This window comes from Esox lucius, chromosome 15, assembly GCF_011004845.1.
Source record: "Esox lucius isolate fEsoLuc1 chromosome 15, fEsoLuc1.pri, whole genome shotgun sequence".
Lineage (NCBI taxonomy): Eukaryota > Metazoa > Chordata > Actinopteri > Esociformes > Esocidae > Esox > Esox lucius.
This window is the reverse complement of record NC_047583.1, coordinates 33,709,467-33,735,540: the sequence shown is the minus strand read 5'-3', so window position 1 is coordinate 33,735,540 and position 26,074 is coordinate 33,709,467. Positions and strand designations below refer to the sequence as shown.

The following is a 26,074-nucleotide window of genomic DNA, read 5'->3' as shown; positions in this document are numbered from 1 at the left end:
TTACAAAGCATGTTAGAGGTCTGTCATTTTTATCCTAGGTACCCTTCAACTAGTGATGGAATCTTAAACAAAAATCCAGAAAATCACATTCTATGATTTTTAAATAATTAATTTGCATTTTAGTATTTGATCACCTAACAACCAGTAAGAATTCCGGCTCTCACAGACCTGTTAGTTTTTATTTAAGAAGCCCTCCTGTTCTCCACTCATTACCTGTATTAACTGCTCCCGTTTGAACTTGTTACCTGTATAAAAGACACCTAATAGACACACGGCAGTGTTTCAAATACTTGTTCTCCCCACTGTACATTAGCAATGTACATGAATGGGTAGGAAATACTGCGCAATTGTACTGGGTAAAAAACGCTTAAAATGCTTAATTTTAAGGCCTATTGAAAGGGCCACTTGCTGTATACTTGACAAATCCAACTCCGATGTTTCCTCCTTTTGTGCAATTGAGCAGTAATTGCTCCTCATTCATATACATTGCAATTGGATTGTGTCCGGTTGAGGTGTATTACATTGCCGGTGCATTCCATTGCAAGTGGCAGTGTATTACATTGTCATTGTACTACATTGCTCCTGACATTGTGTTGCATTGCCCTATCCCTGTTTTGTTGTGTATACCCAATCCTTTGCTTCTCAGACATCAGTTTTTGTCCAGTTGGCCAGTATTGATTCCCCATTCATATACACAGAGTTGGGGAGTAACAAATTACAAGTAATCCTTTACATGTAACTGATTACAAAAAAACAGTAACTGTTTTGGTTTTGGTTGGCTGGTAAAAACAGTCGGCTATATGTACGATAATATTAGCCGACCCATATGAAATGTACTATCAATGCATCTTTCTCAGAACAATGATAGGCAATAGGCCTACCTGGTGTTAAATCTTTCAAGGTTTATTTGCACCAAGCCACACAGCCAGGAAATTAAGAAGATTAGGCAACTATCTTTTAGATCGTCTCGTCAACTCCACGTCGACTGAATATTCAAGGGAGGGGACTAGGTGGATGGGAGGCCAGTATGAAATCCTATCTTTTACTTGGCTCCCGCCGGTATAAGTCGGTGGGACTTCCTCTTGGTGCAGGATAATGCCCATATGGCCAGTGTGTCGGCAGTTCCTGGATGATGAAGGCATTGATGCAATTGACTGGCCCTCACGTTCCCCAGACCTGAATCCAATTTAGATCCTCTGGGACGTTATGTATTGCTGCATCCAACTCCACCAAGTTTCGCCACAGACTGTCCAGGAGTTGATCCAGGTCTGAGAGGAGATCCCAATGGACGCCATTCACCATCTCATCAAGAGCATGCCCAGATGTTGTTGGGAGTGCACACAGGCACGTGGGGGCCATACACACTACTGAGTCACATTATAAGTTGCTGTGATGAAATTCACACAAGTTGGAACAACCTGTGATTTCAATTGTTTACTATGATAATTGGTGTATTTGGTGAGGTATATTTCGATTAATGATCTTTAACATATTTCCTACAGAGACCCAATGTGTGATTTAAAGTGTTCCTTTAATTTTTTAGAGCAGTGTATTTGTGACTCGCCACTTACAAGTTTACAACATTTTGATAGACATCTATATCCATAGAAAAACTCTTGCTCGAACTTGAGTGCTCTCTCACGTGGAGGGTAAGCTGGGAGTGAGTGTGGTAGTGGGTGTGTGTGTGAGAGAGTGGAGGCTGGAGGGCCATGATTCTGACTGCTATATGTTGGTTGGTATGGGTGTCTTTGATATGAATGCAAATGGAGAACTTGTTGAAATGCTGCATATTGAAATATCAAAAGATAATGCACTCCTTCGCTTGCAGTCTGTCTTGTTCCCATTCTGTCACTCTCTCTTTGCACTCTTTCACACTGGCTCGCTCGCACTCTCTTGCTCTCTTGCTCTCTCATCTCTCTTTTGCTCGCACTCTATAGCAGTCACTCAAATTTACACCATGCACTCTAATCTCTTCTACCAACACATTCAAACACACTCACATACGCATCCGTCATCCACACTTCCTCATTTGCCTGTGATTACAAAGATTACCTGTGATTTCCAAACCGCTATATATTGCTGTCGACTTGGTGATTGTTGTTGGTACCGGCGCTTCCGGTAACCCGCATGTCCCTCCCAAAATGGCGGAATACCTTCCTGTATGTTCTGGTAACAGGACACACTGGTGCTTTGGTCGGCCGGTCTATCACGGATCCCTGCATTTAGAAACGGGTACAAGGACTCAAAGGTAGCAGAGCGACATGCACAAAATAAATAGGACGACTCTAACACAAGTCTTTCGACCGTCACAGCTGGCTAGTATGCTCCGAGAGCAGGGACCAGAGAGCAGTCAACAGTAACAAGCACTGTTTTACCAGCAAATATACAAGTGGCATAGCCCATTTGTTTCTCCACTCACCCAGTTCCATCTGTCTAGTAGAACAAACAAACAACAGAAAGTCACTAAGTTCCAAGTATTTCTGGGAAGGCTACACAATTGTAAATGCTTAGCACAACAACACCCAGCACACATGTATATCCTACAGCAGTGGTTCTTAAAGTGGGGTCGCCTGATAATTTTGGGGGGTCGCAAGATGATTTCCAAAATTAAATTAAAAGCGCTGTTTTTAATAAACTTGGAAACTGCTATAATGTAGATGAGGGGGAATACAACTAGAGTAGGCTAAATATGTAAAATATTAATATTTTTTAATTTATGTCGTCGTCAAAAAACAAACTGGTTGATTGAATCTTTTGCGTGGGTTAACAGTAGCCTATCTACAGAGCCACGCTTAAACAGTTAATGCTGTGTGCACACTTTTTGTTATCTAGCAAATAAACAGCTACAAGCCTACAATGTGGATCGGTGCCTTATCCGTTGCTTTACAAACGAGAAGACATTGCATGACAACAGTCCCTCTCTAACAGCTGATGAAAGCACTCCTTCAGAAAAGCAATCAACAATATATGAAAATAAGCCTACAGGAAATGAGAAATGCAAGGTTAAGGCCAGTGAAAGTGAAAAGACATTTGCAAACCAAGCATCTCTTTCATATTAATAAATCAAAATGTTTTTTTCCGCCGAAAGGAGGCAGAGCTACATGCTATTAAAATGGTAAACTCCATTAAATCACGTCCCAGGAACACAAGGCTGTTCGCCACCCTCAGCCATGACATCAAACCCAGGATGCAGCTGTTGTGCTACAAAAAGCAGGCACACCCATCTCATTAAATAAGTTGCTCAGACTTCACTTACCAATTAATAAATAATACCTGAGAGAACAGGTCATTAATATGTAGGCTAATAGTTGATAAGGGTTCTTTTATTAAAGACATTTGTTCTTTAATGACATACCTTATGTCATTACAGAAAAAACACTGTCTATTAACGCAGCGAGTGGAAAATATTTGTACTAGTATTGTAAGTTGACTTCTCATTTCCATCCATATTTCATAATTAGATAATGCATGTTAAAATGCATGAATAGCAGAGTGAGAGGTGAAATGTCACAATGCAATTGTTAACAACACTGATTTAGTGGTAGTTCCAAAGCCGAACACAACTGCACCACCCTGGGCGCATTTTGGTTCCAAGCTAAAGAGCGAATGTCTCTTACTGACTGAGTGACTGACTGACTACCCCTTGTTAAATAGCGTAGTGGTTAGAGAAGCAGATTTTTGAACTATTGGTATTTCAGGCGAAGCAAAGTATGCATTATTAATTATTTCATATAGATGAAAACTTTGCTGGCTAAAACCATTAGTATATCTATATTATAGTAAGCCTGAAATAGAACAGTTTAGTTATATTGTGACTTTTTCTGGTGGATATTCGAAGTACGCATCCATGCATGCGTTTTGGGTTAGGATAGACCAACACATTTGCTGGCTTAACATACAGTAGTTACGTTATAGTAAGCCTTAACTGAAACTGTAGACTGTTATATTGCGATTGATTCTGGCATGGAATAGTTCTTCAGTCTCGTTAGCAATTTCTCAATTCTTATGATTATTCCTAGGAAGTTGGTAAATACTTGTAAACCTATTACTGGCTAATAAGCTGTTAAAACGGCCAGTATGAAAAGCAATACAGTTCATAGACGCTGTGGTGGAGGTGAACTTAAGAAACGTCAGTCAGTTTAACACAATCCTCCATGGAGTCTAGCGACTGCTGAAACATGTAATGCTGTGGCATTGTGGTTAAAGACAGTGCCTCTCATGTGGGAGACATAAGTTAAAATCTATTGAGACCAACAACATTTATTATTTCTGGTAGATTCCACGATTTCACTTGATGAAAAGGTTAGTTATTTTCACTTTTATTGATATTTATTCTATAAATGTCATTCACAAATTATTTTAAAAAGTATGTTTTGCCATGAAAGAAAAAAATACATTCTTATGCCATGAAATGAAATGGCTTTGGCAGACTCGCTAGCAATTGCTCAATTCTTATGACTATTCCAGTAAGTTAGTAGATAACGGTAAACACTTACTACTGGCTAATACGCTGTTAAAACGGCCTGTGACAAACGACATACATAGACTCAATTTGAGGGGGAGGTAAACTTAGTAAGAAACGTTAGTCAGTTTAACTGTATCAGTGTCATTCGCGAATGGCCAATTAACTATTAAAACGGCCGGTGGCAAAAGAGGATTTGTTCAGGATAGAGAGAGGAGGTTATACTGACACCCAGCAAATGTACAGCTCTGTGGTGTAGTGGTTAACAAAACAGCCTTTCACCTGGGTGTCCCGGTTTTGAATCTCAAGTTGGCAACACTTTCTTTTGCGGACTGAACTAGGCTTGCCTGGTTTTTGTTCTTTGCAACTCTAGAAGTCCAGCATCCCGGTGTTGTCTCTTCTTTGTTGATGTTGAGACTGATGTTTTGAGCATACTGTTTAATGAAGATGCCAGTTGAGGACCTGTGAGGTGTCTGCTTTTCCAACTAGAGACACTTATGTATTTTTCCTCTCACTCAGTTGTGCACCGGGGCCTCCCACTCCTCTTTTTATTAGGCAATTTCTTGCAAGGAATTGCCTTCCTTTCTAGTAATAGACTGACAAGTTTCAGAAGACAGTTCTTTTTTTCTGGCTATGTAATCAAACCCACAATTACTGATGCTCCAACTAGTATAGTTTTGTTGCTTTTTAATCAACAGTTTTCAGCTGTGCTAACACATTTGCAAAAGGGTTTTCTAATGATCAATTTGCCTTTTAAAACGATGGACTTGGATTAGCAAACACAATGTGCCAACACAGGCCTCTGGATGCCTATGTAGATATTTCATTGAAAATCCTCTGTTTCCAGCTACAGCAGTCATTTACCACATTAACATTGTCTACACTATTTCTGATCAATTTTGTTATTTTTATGGATAAACATTTAAAAAACGAATTTCTAAGTGACCCAAAACCTTTGAATAGTAGTGTTTGTAGCAATATTATTTAACAAGAATATTAAACTTGGTCTTAGTTAGCAAAAATGTTGCCTTTGTCTAAGAATTTGAATAATTCAGTTAAACTTTTATTAGTATTTTTTCTGGGCAGAATCAACATTACACTAGGATTTCATCTATAGTGTTATTACTACTTATTGGCATCAAATGTAGATCTCCATATGTAATTATGCTGTGATTCATCCATAATCATCCTTTTAGGTTTTACCTGATAACCATTGTCAAAGCTATAAAGATAGCTTCAAGTTGTTTTGGCTATCTTGGTGTATAGTTTACGACAGAGTCCTTGGGTTGAAGTAGTTGAGAAAGGTTTGACAGTAAAAGTTAGGGCACACGTGCCTAACATTGTGTGCACAGTCAAGGCTGGCAGGAGTGGGGAAGCAGTGATATATTAAAGTTATGAGTTTGGCAAAGCTTAAGGAGACAAAGGTTCATGGAAGGACAATGGATTGGAGAAGTAAGAATTTCATTGGTAGACTCGTTTTTATTTATTGTTATTTATATCTATGGCTGAGTACATGTTCTCTTATGCTGAAAAAAATTTAGGAGCACAATTCAAATTGTTGAGGTAGGCCTAGTTAAGTTTTAGTTCTGTTTTACATTCTCTCAAATTCAGTTTTCTCAGTTGTATTTCTTCTGGCTTAAGTTTATTTTTTAGGATTCATATCTACTAATTACAAAATTATTCTGATGTGATTAAATCAATTTAATGGGTTGCTGTTCAATCCATTTCAATTATTCAGTTACATAAAAATGAAAAGGTAAGGCTGGAAAAGTATATTTGTTTTGTGTAATAGTCTTTAAATTGTGATCCTAGCCATCTCATTGCTCTTATAGCAAAATAAATGTGTGGTCTTTGATATATGTAGTGTACTGCTGCTGCTATTTTATACAGATAACAAATAGATCCACGTTCTAACACTTTACATTTGCCATGTAGCAGGGAAAATTGCTGCACTGAGGAAATGTTTATGTATTGCAAATAGGCAAGCCCAGTAGCTCCTATACGCTAACAATTAAACATTCTCAGTTATATTGTTAGGTTTAGTATTTAAGCCAGTAGTGTGTAAATGGGTCAGATCATTTCAATGATGCTTGGATTAGAAGGTAGCTTGGAGCCTGCAGTGCCTGATAACAGGCGATGTGCCTGGAAACTGCATTTACTTCAGAATTGTTTAACAAACTACTTTAGATGAGAGCTGGGTTTCCATAGTGTGTGATTCTTTCCAATTGCGCAGGGTAGTATCAAACGACAACTTAGAAGGGCTTTTGGGGTGGAAATCAGCTTTTTTTGTTATATATTTTAATTATCTGAATCTTTCAGTATCTGATAATGCCCTCACTGGTGTAGGCTCAACCCTTTTGAGGCAGGATGCCAGACTCATTTGTGAAGCAGTGATTAGGCAGGTCCCACTGGACTTGCAAAGGCACACCTGTCTTGTGAATAAAAACATGTTGACCTTTATGGAGCCAAACTGAGCTGTAAGAAAAGAAAAATCTAACTGAAATATTTCATAGTATGAAAAAACAAAATTCAATCATATGAAAACATTTTATTCAAGCGTGGAAAAAGTGTATGCTAAAATCATTAAATGGATTTTCTTGTCCGATCTTAAAATGTCTTAATTCAAACACTTTTTTCAACGTTCGCTTGTTCTTATGATTACAATTTCTTCCCACAGTTTTGAGCCTCTATTGGCATGGAGGCGGGGCTTAATCTAGGAATTGAAATCTCACACCTGATTAGCCATGAATCACACCATTATAAAGTGAAAATCATAGACTTTCCATGCACTGCTTTCCCAATACAACCTGTGGAGAGAATTTTAAGAATTGCATACATTTAAACAGAATAATCTGTTATTCCCTGGGTGACTTCAATGTTGCCATGGTCACAGATATTAATGAAAATTATGTGTTCCAGTGACTGAAGTTAGACAGGGGCTAATTACCATTTGTTCTAAGCCTAATGGTTTGGAAACATCACAGCAAAAAAGATCCAGTTAATTGTATACACTTTTACCGCATTTGAAATATTTTTTTTGCCACCCCAATACATTTGAACTCAATTTTGCTCCATAGACCTCATTTCATTAATTTGCATCAATACATATGTATATAATATGTACAGTGGGGAGAACAAGTATTTGATACACTGCCAATTTTGCAGGTTTTCCTACAAAATTGATTTTCTGGATTTTTGTTTTAGATTCTGTCACTCACAGTTGAAGAGTACCTGTGATAAAAATTACAGACTTCTACATACAAGTGGGAAAACCTGCAAAATCAGCAGTGTATCAAATTCTTGTTCTCCCCACTGTATCTAATTCGAACCCATACTGCAGTGGTACTTGTTCATCAGAGGCAGTGGCTTGGCCCACCTTAGGCTTCCTGGGATCTTTTCTAATCAATCATGGTCTCTTCTCTTTTTTAGGTCCAGCGAAACCATGAACCTCTGCTCTAAATGTTTTGCGGGTAGGTGTGTCTAATCAGCCCCTCTCTGCACCCCCTTTCCTCTCAAGTTAAGAGGGTGTTCAAAGCAAACAGCTTTGTGTCATGCAGCAGTACCAAAGATTTTTGTGTGTGTGGTGTGTGTGTATCTAGAAAGTATGTGAGAATCAGGGTGATTGTGAGTACATGTGCTGTGAGAAAATTGTGCACCTGATTGGACAGAATCCCTTGTCTGCCGTGGCTGGCCTGGAGTGGATTTTGAGTGGCAGATGTATGTAAACAAGGGGATTGTGTGAAGAGGTGGAGAGAGTGAGAGAGATGGTGCAGCCTTTCTTTTAAAAATCTCTCTCCACCACATACCTCGGCAAGACCTCCTTGCTGGATGGTTGAGTTACACTACCCTGCCGCATATGAAGAGTGCAACCACTCACCTACAGTCGCACATGCTCAATCATACACACATGCACATGCACACAAACATGTCTGGAAGAATCACATAGTAAACCAATATTACCATGCCAACGGTTTTTGCCTTGTTTGCTTATGCCTATCCAAACTATTCGAATCACATTCAAGTGTCTGGAGCTGGTTGGAATCCAGCATTCCTCTCTTACATACTGTACAGACACAAGTTCCCTTTGTCACTTTCGTATAACCGACAGACATTGAGAAGAAGCAGCCAGATGTGGACTGTGCCTCGAACCCCCCTCCCAGCTCCAACAGCAGCAGCAGCAGCCAGTCAATTGTATTCTGCAGCGAGACCAGCAGTAGCCAATCCCTGTCGCTGTCGGTCAGCTCAGAGGAGTCGTCGCCAGATGACACAGAAGCCACACCTCGACACGCACAAGAGGGTAAGGGCTGGCCTATGGCCTTGATTTGGAAGGCTGTCAGTTTAATTGTAATTTCAAAATGTACTTTGCTTATACTGTACATTTCCAATAACTTGACAGAGATTGCTAGTTTTCTTTGTGCTTCCTAGACCACCTGTAAATACACTCACCTAAAGGATTATTAGGAACACCTGTTAAATTTCTCATGAATGCAATTATCTAATCAACCAATCACATGGCAGTTGCTTCAATGCATTTAGGGGTGTGGTCCTGGTCAAGACAATCTCCTGAACTCCAAACTGAATGTCAGAATGGGAAAGAAAGGTGATTTAAGCAATTTTGAGCGTGGCATGGTTGTTGGTGCCAGACGGGCCGGTCTGAGTATTTCACAATCTGCTCAGTTACTGGGATTTTCACACACAACCATTTATAGGGTTTACGAAGAATGGTGTGAAAAGGGACAAACATCCAGTATGCGGCAGTCCTGTGGGCGAAAATACCTTGTTGATGCTAGAGGTCAGAGGAGAATGGGCCGACTGATTCAAGCTGATAGAAGAGCAACTTTGACTGAAATAACCACTCGTTACAACCGAGGTATCCAGCAAAGCATTTGTGAAGCCACAACACGCACAACCTTGAGGCGGATGGGTTACAACAGCAGAAGACCCCACCGGGTACCACTCATCTCCACTACAAATAGGAAAAAGAGGGTACAATTTGCACAAGCTCACCAATATTGGACAGTTGAAGACTGGAAAAATGTTGCCTGGTCTGATGAGTCTCGATTTCTGTTGAGACATTCAGATGGTAGAGTCAGAATTAGGCGTAAACAGAATGAGAACATGGATCCATCATGCCTTGTTACCACTGTGCAGGCTGCTGGTGGTGGTGTAATGGTGTGGGGGACGTTTTCTTGGCACACTTTAGGCCCCTTAGTGCCAATTGGGCATCGTTTAAATGCCACGGCCTACCTGAGCATTGTTTCTGACCATGTCCATCCCTTTATGACCACCATGTACCCATCCTCTGATGGCTACTTCCAGCAGGGTAATGCACCATGTCACAAAGCTCGAATCATTTCAAATTGGTTTCTTGAACATGACAATGAGTTCACTGTACTGAAATGGCCCCCACAGTCACCAGATCTCAACCCAATAGAACATCTTTGGGATGTGGTAGAACGGGAGCTTCGTGCCCTGGATGTGCATCCCACAAATCTCCATCAACTGCAAGATGCTATCCTATCAATACGGGCCAACATTTCTAAAGAATGCTTTCAGCACCTTGTTGAATCAATGCCACGTAGAATTAAGGCAGTTCTGAAGGCGAAAGGGGGTCAAACACAGAATTAGTATGGTGTTCCTAATAATCCTTTAGGTGAGTGTACATATTTTGCACGGACAATTCCTAATACATGATTTGGTGTTCTAATCTAGAGTAAATCGCTGAAATAATCATTCATGGTTTCAAGGTTTATTTGTTAAATGTGCATCATCCTGCACAATGAAATTCTTGTGACATTGCACCCAACAACTACATAGTGAGAGTTAAGAAGAATCTATTAGCGAAAATATAGCTAGACAGAAAATTAGATAATAAAGCAACAATATACATAACGCTCGGTCGCTCACTCGGTCGGTCGCTCGCTCGCTCGGTCGGCCACTCGGCCGGTCGGTCACTCGGCCGGTCGGTTCGGTCACTCACTAAGAGACATTTGCTCTTCTAGGTCGTTTTTGCTTACGCCGTCTGGCAAAAAGATTACTGTAAACAAGCAGGACTATTGGTAGTGGTATTGAATATTGTAGATATGGTGAATATGACAAGGATGTCGTCGGGCGGTGGAAGGAGTACTTCGAGGATCTCCTCAATCCCGCTGTCACTTCTTCCATTGAGGAAGCAGAGGATGAGGGCTCAGAGGTGGACTCGTCCATCACCCGGGCTGAAGTCACTGAGGTGGTCAAGAAACTCCTCGGTGGCAAGGCACCGGGGGTGGATGAGATCCGCCCTGAGTACCTCAAGTCTCTGGATGTTGTGGGGCTGTCTTGGTTGACACGCCTGTGCAACATCGCGTGACGGTCGGGGACAGTGCCTCTGGGATGGCAGACCGGGGTGGTGGTCCCTCTTTTTAAGAAGGGGGACCGGAGGGTGTGTTCCAACTATAGGGGGATCACACTTCTCAGCCTCCCCGGGAAAGTCTATGCCAGGGTTCTGGAGAGGAGAATACGGCCGATAGTAGAACCTCGGATTCAGGAGGAACAGTGTGGTTTTCATCCGGGCCGTGGAACACTGGACCAGCTCTATACCCGCTACGGGGTGTTGGAGGGTTCATGGGAGTTTGCCCAACCAATCCACATGTGTTTTGTGGATTTGGAGAAGGCATTTGACTGTGTCCCTCGCGGCATCTTGTGGAGGGTGCTTGGGGAATATGGGGTCCTGGGTCCTTTGCTAAGGGCTGTCAGGTCCCTGTACAACCGAAGCAGGAGCTTGGTCCGCATTGCCGGCAGTAAGTCAGACTTGTTCCCAGTGCATGTTGGACTCCGGCAGGGCTGCCCTTTGTCACCGGTTCTGTTCGTAATTTTTATGGACAGAATTTCTAGGCGCAGCCAGGGGCCGGAGGGTGTCAGGTTTGGGGACCACACAATTTCGTCTCTGCTCTTTGCAGATGTTGTCGTGTTGGCCCCTTCTAACCAGGACCTTCAGCAAGCTCTCGATTTACCAGTCAATCTACGTTCCTACTCTCACCTATGGTCATGAGCTTTGGGTCATGACCGAAAGGACAAGATCCCGGATACAGGCGGCCAAAATGAGCTTTCTCCGCAGGGTGGCCGGGCGATCCCTTAGAGATAGGTTGAGAAGCTCGGTCACCCGGGAGGAGCTCAGAGTAGAGCCGCTGCTCCTCCACATCGAGAGGGGTCAGCTGAGGTGGCTTGGGCATCTTTTTCGGATGCCTCCGGAACGCCTTCCTGGGAAGGTGTTCCGGTCCCGTCCCACCGGGAGGAGACCCCGGGGAAGACCTAGGACACGCTGGAGGGACTATGTCTCCCGGCTGGCCTGGGAACGCCTCGGTGTCCCCCCGGAAGAGCTAGAGGAAGTGTCTGGGGAGAGGGAGGTCTGGGCATCCCTGCTTAGACTGCTGCCCCCGCGACCCGGCCCCGGAAGAAGCGGAAGAAGATGGTATGGTGGTATGGTATGGTGAATATGACAGTAATATACATAAAGAATTTATCAATTTTGAATGAAATAGTATCAATTTTGAAAGGGTAGGATGGGGAGTATGAACAGTATGGTAGAAGCATTGAGTATTATAGAACCTTATGAGTGCAATGCGCTTATGAATGGTACATGCAAAGGAATATTCTAATCATGATCATGGATCAGTGTTACTGGTTGAGGAGCCTTATGGCCTGAGGGGAAAAACTGTGTGTCTGGAAGTACGTGCCCCGATGCCACTGATGCTCTGGTAGCATCTACCAGACGGCAGCAGTGTGAACAGACCATAGCCTGGGTGGCTGTGATCTTTGATGATGTTCCATGCTTTCCTCAGGCATCATGTATGGTATAATTTGTCTTCTCAGGAAGTATAATCGTTTTTGTATTATTTTTTGGACCAAGTGAGGTCATCCTTGATGAATACACTGAGAAACTTTAATTATGAGACTCTCTCCACTTCTGCTCCATTGATGTGTATGAGGGCATGACTCCCCCTGCTGCTTCCTGAAGTCCATGATCATCTCTTTATTCTTACAGATGTTGAGAGAGAGGTTGTTGTCCTGGCACCATGTAGCCAGGTTCTTTATCTCCTCTCTGTAAGTGTTTTCATTGTTATTGGAGATGAGACACTGGATGGCAGTGTCATCTGCAAATTTGAGAATGATGTTAGAATGATGGTCGTGAACAGGGAGTATAGGAAGGGGCTGAGTACGCAGCCCTGTGCTCAGGGTCCATGTAGAGGAGGTGAGGTTGCCCATTCTCACCACCTGGAGTCTGCCAGTAAGAAAGTCCGGGATCCAACTGCAGAAGGAGATGTTAAGTCCCTGGGTCCTGAGCTTAGGAACAAGCTTGCGGGGCACAATAGTGTTGAATGCAGAGCTGTAGTCCAGGTGGGAGAGGGTGGTGTGCAGGGATGGAAATAAAAAAAAAATTCAATATCTACCAGCCACTCAATGTTTTTACCAGCCACTTTCTTGTTTTTAACCGACAATGTGTAACTCCCAACAATGAAACCATTAGTTTTGGCATCTTCTGAGTGTTGACGACATACAGAGCAGTACATTAACAGATTTGTCTCGTCGTAAACTAACCAATCGCGGGACTCCCCATTGTCTGCTTTTCTCCATCGTTCTTTAAAAAAAAGTTTTTTGACTTTCACCTCTTTGTTCACTGGCTCCTCCTGAGATGTTTTCTCAGCGGACCTCTTAACGCCTGCAATGTAACGCCACATTATTTTTTTTATGTGCGCCGCCTCTAAAGTGTCTGGGTGAAACAGTATGCCATCTTTATTTACCCGCCACGGTGGCCGGTAGGTGAAGCGAGTTTACCCGCAACAACACAAAATCACCCGCATTTGGCTGGTGGCGGGTGCTAATTTCCATCCCTGGTGGTGTGTGTCGTCAGGGTGATGGCATCGTCTGTAGATCTGTTGGGGTGGTATGCGAATTGAAAACGGTCCAAGGTGTCAGGAAGGGTGAAGCAGATATGATGGTCGAGGACAGTGCTACAGTGCAGTAGTCATTCAGGCAGGTGATGGAAGGTTTCTTCAGTACGGGGACGATGGTGTTTTTTTTTAAGCAGGAGGGGACTCTAGACCGAGACAGGGAGAGGTTGAATATGGATGTGAAAACCTCCGCTAGTTGGTCAGCGCACCCCCTGAGGACACGGCCTGGAAAGCCATCTGACCCTGGTGACTTGTGAGGGTTCACTATTTATAAACTCCCCTCATGTCAGCCGTGGTTAGGGAAATAATGTAGTCGTCCTGGTCCTCAGCAAGCCTCACTGAAGGAATTGTTTTGCTCGCCATGCGTAGAAGGAGTTGAGCTCATCAGGGAGCGATGCGGCGGGACATGCATCATTACTGTTTTTCCTTTTGTATTCTGTGATGTGTCGCAGTCCTCTCCACATGCGCTTTTGGCTATGGAAAGTCCTGACGTTGACCCTCGAGATGACATCGTCGATGCATTTGGAGATATATGCTGAGACAGAGTCTTTGTATTCAACAAGGTTCCCATTGGCTGCATCACAGAATACCTGCCAATTTGTTGTATCAAAGCAGTCCTCTTGGGCAGTAATGGATCCCTCATTCCAGTGTTGAACTGTCTGAGAAACTGTTTTTCCTGTTTTAGGTGTTGTCTATAGGATGGGAGATCCTGGGAGCAAAATTACAAATAACAATGTTCAAGGGGTGTTTGCCCCAGGTAAAACTTTACTCACATCTGCTTTTAAAATCGCCAACCACAACAACAGCAGCTTCCTCAGGGTGGGCGTCCTCTAGTTCGTTTATTACTCCATATAGGAGTTCCAATGCATGCATTTCATCCTCCTGTGAGAGTATATAGACTGCGGTGATAATAGCTGAGCTGAATTCCTGCCGAAGGTCCGTATCTTCACAGACAGTAGATCCAGGTCTGGAGAACAATGTGTAGCAAGCACTGCAACCTCTGTTCCCCAGCAAGAGTTAATCATAATGCAGACCCCTCCGCCCTTACTTTTACCTGACTCCTACATTCAGTCCTACCGGTAGATAGAAAAGCCACCTGGGGTGACGCACAAGTCTGGTTTCACAAACGCTAGCACACGGCAGTTTGCAATATCCCATTGAAAGTTAATCTGTGCGTGTTGTTTGTCCATTTTATTGTCCAGGGATCGAACATTTGAAAGTAGAATGGTCGGTAAAGGTGGATTGCAATATCTTGTCTGAGATCTGTCATAAATTGAGTAGTTGCTTAATTGCAGTTTTCTACGAGAGGCTGTGATGTGATCAGAATGACCCGAACCCCTATTGGTAATGGTTGCCCACCGAGTCTACTAGCCTTGAATCCCATGTCTATATTAGTCAGTCTCTGGTTTAGAAGGAAAGAATACATCTATAATCTCAATCAAGAATGTTTCTCTCCCCTTTCACCTCCCTGATGCTTGTACAGGTAGTTTAACAATTCTCAATTTCTCTTTATTTATTGTTTGTTGAGAAGGGTCTGTGATAACTGAAAACACATGTTATTTTCTCCAGCAACAGTGGAACTGCACAGACCATTTTATATTTGTCCTGGCATAGATACTCAAGAGAGAGAGAGGTGTGTCAGTCACACATTGATTCCGTTCTTCAGCTTCAATCGACTTGCAACGTAAGGTACTAAAGGTGAAGATCTGTCAGAGAGATTTGATGTAATATCCTAGTAGCTACTATGCCAAGTTAGCCAAATGTACAGTAAATATGAATGGCATTTATTGAGGGAGGGGAATATGTCCCCTTCATAAAAAAAGATGAATGCTGCCAAGTTGGTGTTTCTGCAAGTCTAAAAGGGTTTAGAAGGGTCAGAGAGTATGCAGAGTCTGAAAATCGCTGTCTTCAGAGATTAAGCAGCACAGTACGGGTGGGACAATGTGAGTATTTCATGCCACGATTATCCTGGCCAAAATTATCATGGATTACGATTTTATCTCGATTAAACTGGGGCTTGGCGGGGACACCTAAGAGACAAAGAGGTTGTCAGCCCAATAACAATTCTCCATTACATAATTTTTGTTCTTGTACATTTAAAAATGCCATTATGATAAAATAACAATGAAGGTCTTTATTGCATTAATGCGAGATCATGTAAATCTCAATGTAAATGATTTCCTGCTAGCAAAGCCAATCAGCTTCATTGACAATACATTGCAGAGGATGTTTACTGGCATAGTAGCCTACAACTTGAGATGTGCGTTCCACTTGTAAAATATAATAAGTTGTCAGGTACACTTGTGACTGTCAAGAGCTTTTTCAAGTCGTCTTTTGAGGATCTTGGGTGAAAGTAGATTTCATTTATTTCTGGTAATGCATTTTATGTGCCTTATTAGGCAACGATAGGCCTATTTGATGTGTTGATTCTTTATAATAACTTTACAATGGCTCCCGGTTATGTTGTGCGCATTATGTATTGTGGAGATCACGTAAATAGCCTCTGTTATTTTGGCCTGTGCACATTACATTCTATTTGTCTTATCTTGTCACTTGCAATTTTAGGAAAGTGTTAACAATTACACTATAAACAAAATTATGAAAAAATAGAAAGAGATCTACAGCTCTGGAAACAATTCAAAGACCCTGCACCTTTTACTTTCCTTTCCAAATAAGTTGGAAAGGAAGGTTTTGAGTGAGGAACAGAAGGGTTAAAATGAAGAAACCAATGCTAATTGAACGATTCTGTTACTCACTCAAAACTTTCCTTTTCAACTTTTTTGGAAAGGAAAGAAACAGATGCAGTGGTTAAAAAAAAATTCAGAGCTGTACATTTTGTGATCTGACAAAGACCTCCGCCATGAGGACACATTCTTGGCTGACACTGAAGCGCATTCAACTTGTGCTCAGTAGTTTATTTTCGCGCTTCCTCCGTGGAGAGACCAATAACATGCTGATGGAAATAATGGGCCTTTTTGTAATTAGGGGTCCTTATGGAGGTACATTTGTGTCTTTTTGTCGAGCAGATCTTTTTTCAATCAAACATAATTGTTCTAAAAGCAAAAATAAGACTTCAAAGTAAAAATAAAAATAGGTTTTGCATTCATATGTTTAGTAATAGAGGGCAAAAACAATATTTTGAACAGAAAATGTTTTTAAAAACAAAACTCGCTATCAACAACATTCTATGTTTGACTAGACAGCTCCCTTTATTTCCAGTGTTTGTTTTTTTGCTTTTGAAAATATTATTTTAATTGAAACACAAGTTCTTCGTTTGCACTTTAACCCCAAAGCTGTGGGCTGGCTGTCGTGGGAGGTGTGGATGATGCTTCTCCATTGGTTATCCATTTTTTGTCAGTTTGGCTACAACCAATTTTGTTCAGCCTTTCTTTCCAACATAGCGGACACCTAGGAAGGACAGTGTCTGATTAATCTCCGATCGCATACTATATATGTACTGCAAGTTGCCAACGTACTTCGTGGGTGATGAACTACGAACTGTTTAGTATAGTAAACTAGTATGCCAGTACTTGGATGGATTGGAACATACACTGAACAAAATTATAAACGCAAAACTTTTATCATGAGCTGAACTCAAAGATCAAAGACTTTATGTACACAAAAGGCCTATTTCTCTCAAATATTGTTCACAAATCTGCCTAAATCTGTGTTAGTGAGCCTTTCTCTTTTGCTGAGATAATCCATCCACCTCATAGGTGTGGTATATCAAGATGCTGATTAGACAGTGTGATTATGGCACAGGTGTGCCTTAGGCTGGCCACAATGAAAGGTCACTCTAAAATGTGCAGTTCCATCACACAGCACAATGCCACAGCTGTCGCAAGTTTTGAGGGAGTGTGCAATTGGCATGCTGACTGCAGGAACCTCCAAGATCGTCAGAGACCATCCACCCGGACAGCTGCTGCAACAATCGGTTTGAATAACCAAAGAATTTCTGCACAAACTGTCAGAAACCATCTCTGGGAAGCTCATCTGCATGCTTGTCGTCCTCATCGGGGTCTCAACCTGACTGCAGTTCGTCGTCGTAACGGACTTCAGTGGGCAAATGCTCACATTCGATGGCGTCTGGCACGTTGGAGAGGTGTTCTCCTCACGGATGAATCCCGGTTTTCCCTGTACAGGGCAGATGGCAGATAGCATGTATGGCGTCGTGTGGGTGGGCGGTTTGCTGATGTTAACGTTGTGGATCGAGTGGCCCATGGTGGCGGTGGGGTTATGGTATGGGCAGGCGTTCATCCACAATCATCACCTCATGTTGCAGCATGATAATGCACATCCCCATGTTGCAAGGATCTGTACACAATTCCTGGAGGCTGAAAACATCACAGTTCTTGCATGGCCAGCATACTCACCAGACTCACTGAGCATGTTTGGGATGCTCTGGATTGGTGTATACGACAGCGTGTTCCAGGTCCTGCCAATATCCAGCAACTTCGCACAGCCATTGAAGAGGAGTGGACCAACATTCCACAGGCCACAATCAACAACCTGATCAACTCTATGCGAAGGAGATGTGTTGCACTGCGTGAGGCAAATGGTGGTCATGCCAGATCCTGACTGGTTTTCGGACCCCCACGGACCCCCTCAATACAGTGAAACTGCACATTTTAGACTGGCCTTTTATTGTGGCCAGCCTAAGGCACACCTGTGCAATAATCATGCTGTTTAATCAGCATCTTGATATGCCACACCTGTGAGGTGGATAGATTATCTCGGCAAAGGAGAAATGCTCACTAACACAGATTTAGACAGATTCTCATGATCATTGATGCCCCACAAGGTGAGATCTTGCATGTTCTAATAAATGCGCCAACAGTTGTTGCCTTCTCACCAAGCTGCTTGCCTATTGTCCTGTAGCCCGTTGCAGCCTTGTGCAGGTCTACAATTTTATCCCTGATGTCCTTACACAGCTCTCTGGTCTTGGCCATTGTGGAGAGGTTGGTCTGTTTGATTGAGTGAGTGGACAGGTGTCTTTTATACAGGTAATGAGTTCAAACAGGTGCAGTTAATACAGGTAATGATTGGAGAACAGGTCTGTGAGAGCCGGAATTCTTACTGGTTGGTAGGTGATCAAATTCTTTTGTCATGCAATAAAATGCCAATTAATTATTCAAAAATCATACAATTTGATTTTCTGGATTTTTGTTTTAGATTCCGTCTCTCACAGTTGAAGTGTACCCACAGTGGGTAGAACAAGTATTTGATACACTGCCGATTTTGCACGTTTTCCTACTTACAAAGCATGGAGAGGTCTAATTTTGTATTTTAGGTACACTTCAACTGTGAGATTAGCATACAAATCCGCGCTATTGGCATACACATTATCCTCCACATCATCACCATGTAGCCAGTGCATCAGTTCATCTACTGGGTTGTCATCAAACTATATACAGTGGAAAAAAGTCAAAAAAATAGTATAAAACATTTCAGAATTTGTTTGTTTTAAATGGTTAATGAATTTGAAAAAATACAAGAATGTGTTTGTATTGAAGGTCTAAAAAAATACATAAAGATTATTTCTAAGAACCGGCTATAGTATTTTTGTTTGTTTATGCCCTGCAAATGTACAAAATGAAATTTACACAATACTCAAAGGGAAAATAACAGACATTATCGACCAGTTTGCGATGATCAGAGGATTTCCGCATTAATAGCCGTACATAGGCCTAAAGCATGGTTTCTTGATTTCAACGCCAATGCATAGCTCTAGTCGTATTAGATTTGTCTGTAGGTGACATGAATAAGTTATTTTAGATAAAAATTTGATGAATTAACCTGCACAATAAGCAAAATTGCACAATAAGCAAAATTGTGATAAGTAGCCTAAATCATTTGTATTGTGTTTCAAGAATAGCCTAATTAAATTGCTGAATGGTCAAGGTAATCTTATCATATTTCATTTGTATGTTCATTCAAATTCAACCAAGGCTCTGATCATTTATCTGGCAGTATCGCACATTCATTCATTGACATCATGCATTCAGGGCACCATTTGGGTACCAACGCTAAGTGCCGTGGGCTGTTGGCGGATTAAGTCAGAAAACGAGTAAAAAAAAAACAGGTAAATAGTCTATAAATAGTTTTCTGTTTGTCAGTTTAGAATTCTGACAACGGAAAAATATACGCCTATTTAGGAAAAATCATGGAAGGAGGAGGGTGGCATTCAAAATGGCAGTTTTATTTTAATTACAAACTCAAACGCCAGTTCACGTAGGCATTTGGCGGTCCTTATGTTAAAAAGCAATTACAATAGAATATGAAGGGTTTTCTTGCATAATTACAAGAAAATGTAAATGTCTACATTGCCAGCTAGCAGAGCCATTCAGCTTCATAGACAATACAGTGCAGAGGTTTAGTGGCATATTACAACGTGAGTTGAGATATACGCTCCACTTAATAAATAAAACAACTAGTTAGGGACACTTAAGCGACTGGCAGAGCTTTTTCAAGTCACTTGTGGGGATTATTCTGATTTACGATTATCCTGATTATAGTAAATCAGTACTAACATTTTCTATCGTCCCTTCCCTACACCACTGTATGCCATATGTAATTATTCACTATTCAACAAATAGAACTGTTAAAATGCATCACTCTGTCCGAAGTTAAAATGTATGTAGAGGTTGTAATTGACTATACATTTTAGGCCAAAAAACATAAGTCTGTTGAACAACTCCCAGAAAAATACATGGTATACAAAAGCAAATAATTATTTAATATTAAATGCCTTCCTGAAAGACATGGATGACTACTGGATTGCATCATGGCTTCATGTAGAAGTCTTAAAGATTACCATCTAGAATTGTATTTGATGAATTGCACTAACTATAGGATTTTTTTTTTTCTCTCATCCCATCTTCATTCTTTCTTTTTCTTCCAGAAGTCTCCAGCACAGACACAGCCCATGGCACATTATCAACCCCCACAAAACGGCCATCCAACTCAGGTAGCTTACGCATTGACAGAACTTGGTTTCTGTATACATGGCCATGTTCACACTGTGCGTCTGTCATTTAATGGATCCGAAATGGAGAAAAGACTGGTGTCGTTGGGGGGAAATTGGAATCAAACACTGTGAATTGATCCAAAAGGGCCAAGTTAATTGACCCAATAGGAAGAGTAAAGTGGAAGCAATATCGGTATACTTGGTAAAGTAAGCTACTCTACTTTTGTTAGGTCGTTTTCATTAACTGTATTCCCTGGTCATTTGAAAGTGCACACACATTTCAAATTGAGAATGTCAGTGAAGTATTTATCACTTAGGTTGTGCAGTGTCATTTGGAATGGATGTAATATTTGACCTTCATATTAAGGTTTGTACGTTAAGGGGTGGCTGCAAAGGTGTGCGCTGTAACAACATTATGTAATAACACTGCATTATGTAATAACTTGACAAAATGTAATACATTTTCACTTCATTATGTAATAACACCTGTATTTTGTAAAAATCTGACACATTTTGTAATTAACAGCTTGAATGCAATATGTAATTAATTTCCCCACATTTTTAATAAATTATTACATAATGCAGTGATAATTACAAAATGTGGGAGTTGGACTTTTTTTTTAATGAAAATGTAATAATATGTTGCGTTATGTAATAACCAACCAAAATGGATGTCTTCATGTGTACAGTTACAATTTTAACAATTAAGCTGAATTAAACTTCTCAAATTTTAAATAAGACCCCAATAACCTCTGTGTCCCCCTTGGTGTTATAGTTCACCTAAATAGCCACATAAAAGCTTTTATTTCTTCCAGGGTTGACTACAGCAATGATCTTTTGTCTGGGCTCCCCAAAAAGACCATCAAAAAGCTTCCGCTTATTCAAAATGTAGCAGCTAGAGTTCTTACCGGAACTAAAATGTCAGACCACATCTCCCCGATTCCTAAGTCACTTGCTTCCTGTCAGCCTCAGAATTGAATACAAGGCAATGCTACTTGGGGCTAAACTTGGTGAGTTGCCAGGGCTAAACTGGGTGAAGCAACCCATGCTCGCATCTCTGGACCAGACTCCCTGTCTATTTTAAAAGTAGCCTAACCCTCAAAAACTTTTCAGGACTCAAAACCACACTGATCATGGATGCTTTTAGTTAAGATACTTGAGTCCTTTAAACATTTATTTAAAAAGTTGTTTTTAACTGCACCACTATTTATTAATTGTTCTTATAAATCAACTTTGCTTACAAATAGTCTACTAATATATGAATTGCCTCTCTTTCATAAACTGTCTTTTAATCTAAAGTTGTAAAGCACCTTGGATTTCCACTGTGTATGAAAAATGTGCTATGAATGTTTTTGAATTGCTTTGGGAGAAGGAGAATAAGGTGTGGTGTCTATCACTGGCCACTATTTGAAAAGCAGCATGTTGAAAGGTATGATATTGAGTAGGACTAGAATGTTATTTCTCTGCAAAGCACTGGATTTAGAGTTTCTCTTATTTAGAGTTTACTGTAGAGTAGCTCAAACCTTGTGCTTGTTAGCAATGACAACACTCGCTAGCCTAGAACATAATATTGGTCTTAGAAAGTTTCTGACGGGAACAATTTGTTTTACTTCACTCTGTTTAATGTCATAGGAATGTATTCATAGGAATAGTTTAAACATTTCCATGTTTATTTACTCTTGTTTTTTGGTAAGTTTTTTTTTGCTATGGCTTGGTAGAAAGTAGGCCTAATAGGCCTGCATAAATTTACAATGTGATCATGAGGGCTGCCAGTTCTCACGCATTGACTGCGAGACTCAGAGACTTGAAACTTTTCATATGCTCTCACGACACATGTCCATTTTCTCACCCAGTGAGATGTTTAAGTATTTAATAGTCTAAATGTTCATTCAAAGTGTTGTCAACCCCTACAGTGTGGTACATATTCTTTGCCTAAATATACCGTAATTGGGCATTGAGAGAATAAAAAACTTGAAAGAATTTACTGTTCCATATTGGTCTTTTGTTGTGCAACCATTTTTTGACTCTTTCTGTATAGTCAAAATTTGCATAATCCTTAATGGCAGAGCTGTGTGTGTGCACGCACGCACGCATGCATGTTCGTCCTGACATTTGTGTGTATACCAATACTTTGCTTGTGCCAGTATAACACTGAGTGTCATGCTTTTGAACTTACAAGTACAATTTCTATTAAATTAAGAATACAGTGACACTTGATGTAGTTTTGGCCAATACAGTTAGTTTCTGTCGATTAGTAGAATATTTTCTAAATAATTTTGAGTTAGTATGATTCATGCTAGAATGCATAAAGTAAACACACATAATTACAAGAACATTTAAATATCTACATTGCCAGCTAGCAGAGCCATTCAGCTTCATTGACAATACAGTGCAGAGGTTTAGTGGCATAGTACAATGTGAGTTGAGATATGCTCCACTTAATGAATAAAACAACTAGTTAGGGACACTTCAGCGACTGGCAGAGCTTTTTCAAGTCACTCGTGAGGATTATTCTGATTTACGATTATCCTGATTATGGACTTTTTTCACGATGTCATAATCGTTAGTATTTTCCATGACAAATGGTACTAACATTGTCTATCGTCCCTTCCGTACACCACTGTATACCATACGTAATTATTCACAATTCAACAAATAGAACTGTTAAAATGCTTTGTAAGTACATTACTCTATCTGAAGTTAAAATGTATGTAGAGGTTGTAATTGACCATACATTTTAGGCCAAAGAAACAAAGTCTGTTGAACAACTCCCAGAAAAATACAAATAAAAACAAAATACAAATAAACACCGTTGTCGATTTTAATGAATGAAAACATCAATTTTGGTTGGTTATTGCATAATGCACCATATTATTACACTTTCATCCCCATTTTTTTTATTACAAAACATTTTGTAATAATCACTGCATTATGTAATAATATATTACAAAATGCATAGAGATTGATTACGTATTGCATTCAAGCTGTTTATTACAAAATTGGCAGATTACTACAAAATGTGGGTGTTATTACATAATGAAGTGAAAATGAATTACATTTTGTCAAGTTATTACATAACACAGTGTCAGTAAGACCTAACATCAGGCCAGAAAACAAAGATAGTCACTGGCCCGTAGTGGCCAGCGCTCAATTTCCCCATGTAATTTCATAGTATCATATTAAAACATGTGCTTGTCATCTTTGTCTTCCTGCTGCGATTTTCACTTTTTTATACATTAAAATGCGTCTGTGGTGCTTTTTCTCCCCCCTCAGTCTGGTACCGTACCGGTGTCATCTTTTTTGACCAATAATATTCGTGGAGTCATCCGTTTGGACCAATCATAATTCTTAATGCATTCTAGAGCAATACCCAAATATGGTATCGTACGAGTTAAAGCAAAAGCAATCGTTTCGTGGGAAGAATAGGTTCCATGGGTCGAAAACGATAATGGCAAGGAACACGTTGGAACATGTTATGCGTTCCTGACAAAAGACGATAAGACCCGAAGACCCACTCTTAAGGCCCTGCAGCATGTCTCGTATATTGTGGCCAAACAGGCTTTTGACAACCCTGCGGCTGCACCAATGAACTTCTTCCTGCTCCGAATGAATTAGGTGGCACGTAACCAAATTGAAAAACAAATTACAACCGTTGTGAAGAGGGAGAAACCATTCACGGACTACGGCCATGACCTAGTCAGTTGAATATGGATAGAGAAACCATACACACATGGCTTGTTAACTACGCCTGTCTAAGAGCTTGCTAGCAGTGACACACAAGAAGCCACTCAACCAACTAGTGCTGTATTCTTTAATTCAGTTCGGGGCAGTACAAATACAGTCTGAACCTGTAGATTTCAGCACAACTGGCCCGATAGTGCCAATGAAAAAAAGAAAGTTACCGTTTGACCCTGAGCAGAGGCTCTCCTTATCCCTTTCATGAGTTGGTCCAACAGCCAGCCAATTGAAGGCATTAAAAAAAGTACTGAGGCTCGGGAAATACAAGCGAGTCTGTGTCTTAAATGGCACCTGACATTGTACCCAGCATTGTACATAGGAAATAGGGTGCCACCTGCTAGGTAGTGAGTAGGTTGCAATTTGGTATGCTTACATGACGATTCCTTAGGATATTTGCCGCAGTCCATTTGATAGTGTAGCACAGCAGTCAACTTGGCATAGTTTTCTGAGATTTATCAAGCCTAAGTCTTTGTTCTACAGCAAGGGAGGGAAAACATTTTCTGGGATTGAGGTGGAAAAAGTCAGACCTGACTAATAGGTAAATTCTCAATTCCATTCTGGCAGCCATTTTTAATGAAATGCTATCAGGATATAAATTGTGGATATGCTTTGATTAGACCAACTATTTTAATATTTCTCCTATGAGACCCCTCAGGAGTTCTTGTACTTTATGTATTCCAGAGCTTGTATACCTGGTTCAACTAATTTAGTAATCACCAAGCCTTGACTAGCTAAATCAAATGTGTGTTATAGAAGTTGACTGGTTAGGATTTTTAATTGCCTATTAAATAAGAATTACAACAATACTGAATAAACAAACATTTTTAATGTAATTTCTTAACAAAATATACATAAAATCGATTTACTCCCAAATACATATGAAAAATAGGTCAATTTTGATTTAAATAATGCAAAATGAAATGCATAAACGAAGGGTTTGGACCTCAAGTAACAGTGCAATTTGTGCCAAAAACATTAAGACACAGCTGTTTAGTTTCAGAGCTATTTAGTGGCACATCTTGATAAATCAACAATTGATGAACAATTTCTTTTGGTGCTTAAATGCACGAGTACAGGGGCCACGTTGGTCTTAATTTCCAAAAATCACTTGCTTAATTTTTTGGGTTTTGCCTGACAAAAATTTAGTAGGCATACCTTTATTATTACAATAATAATTATTATTAATGTAAATTCGTTACACCACCAAAGATGCCAGCCTAAGCTTGAAGTCCGAAACAGCACATTGTATCATACACATTGCAATAAGTGCTGCTAGCAAAGGCATTAACCGCTGCTAAATTAAAATGCTATAGAGCACAGTTTGCAACGAGTCGGGTGGCCCATTGATAGCGTGTGGTGCAGACAGACCATGGTTTCAATTCAATCCTGCAAAAAACAAATCTTGTGCATATGACTCCATTTGCGCTATGTTCCAGAGAAGTGACAAGTCCGTGGTTAATGTCTACTCTCAGGTATGTCTTTTTAGTAAATGTGCAGGTTTGAAAACATTTTAATTGTGTATTTCAAGAAGGCATTGTTGTTTATGGTTAGACAATTAACATTTCCGCAGTGGTTGAGCTTTCTTCGCAAATGCGCTTTTGTGAAACCAGCAACGGTTTGGCAAAGTTGATGTAGGCCGTTATTTAATTATAAATTAACAGGCTTTGCAATTATTATACGCAACGCAATTCATGCTAATTAAGCTAGTAACAACTGACCATGTGTAGCTAACTAGCGAATAAGTTATCATTTGTTGTTTTCTGATAAATACATTTCATGCCAGCTAGCAACTTATATACAAGGACGCGTGACGCAGCCTCCTTGTAGATTGCTATGTCATTTTAATCCGCCTCCCCCACACCAAAAAACAGTAGTGGTCATAATCGGTGTACACTGATTGATCTGAAACCTCAAATCAGCCCAAATTATTCCACCTGGCCAATCAATCGGCTGAGCTCTTGTGTGTTTATTAGCAAA

At 40.6% G+C, this 26,074-nt stretch overlaps 1 protein-coding gene across 2 annotated transcripts in view; it reads left to right on the top strand.

Annotated features, from left to right (window-relative positions):
• zfand3 (zinc finger, AN1-type domain 3) overlaps positions 1-26,074 on the top strand; it is a 79,831-nt gene that overhangs the window by 31,444 nt on the left and 22,313 nt on the right. The window contains exons 2-4 of one of the 2 annotated variants that reach the window (XM_013132537.4): positions 7,892-7,932; positions 8,571-8,759; positions 20,294-20,359. In XM_013132537.4, the coding sequence (XP_012987991.1) occupies positions 7,892-7,932; positions 8,571-8,759; positions 20,294-20,359 (296 nt within the window). The remainder of the gene's footprint in view (positions 1-7,891; positions 7,933-8,570; positions 8,760-20,293; positions 20,360-26,074) is intronic. The other variant, XM_020044749.3, reaches the window with a different exon arrangement.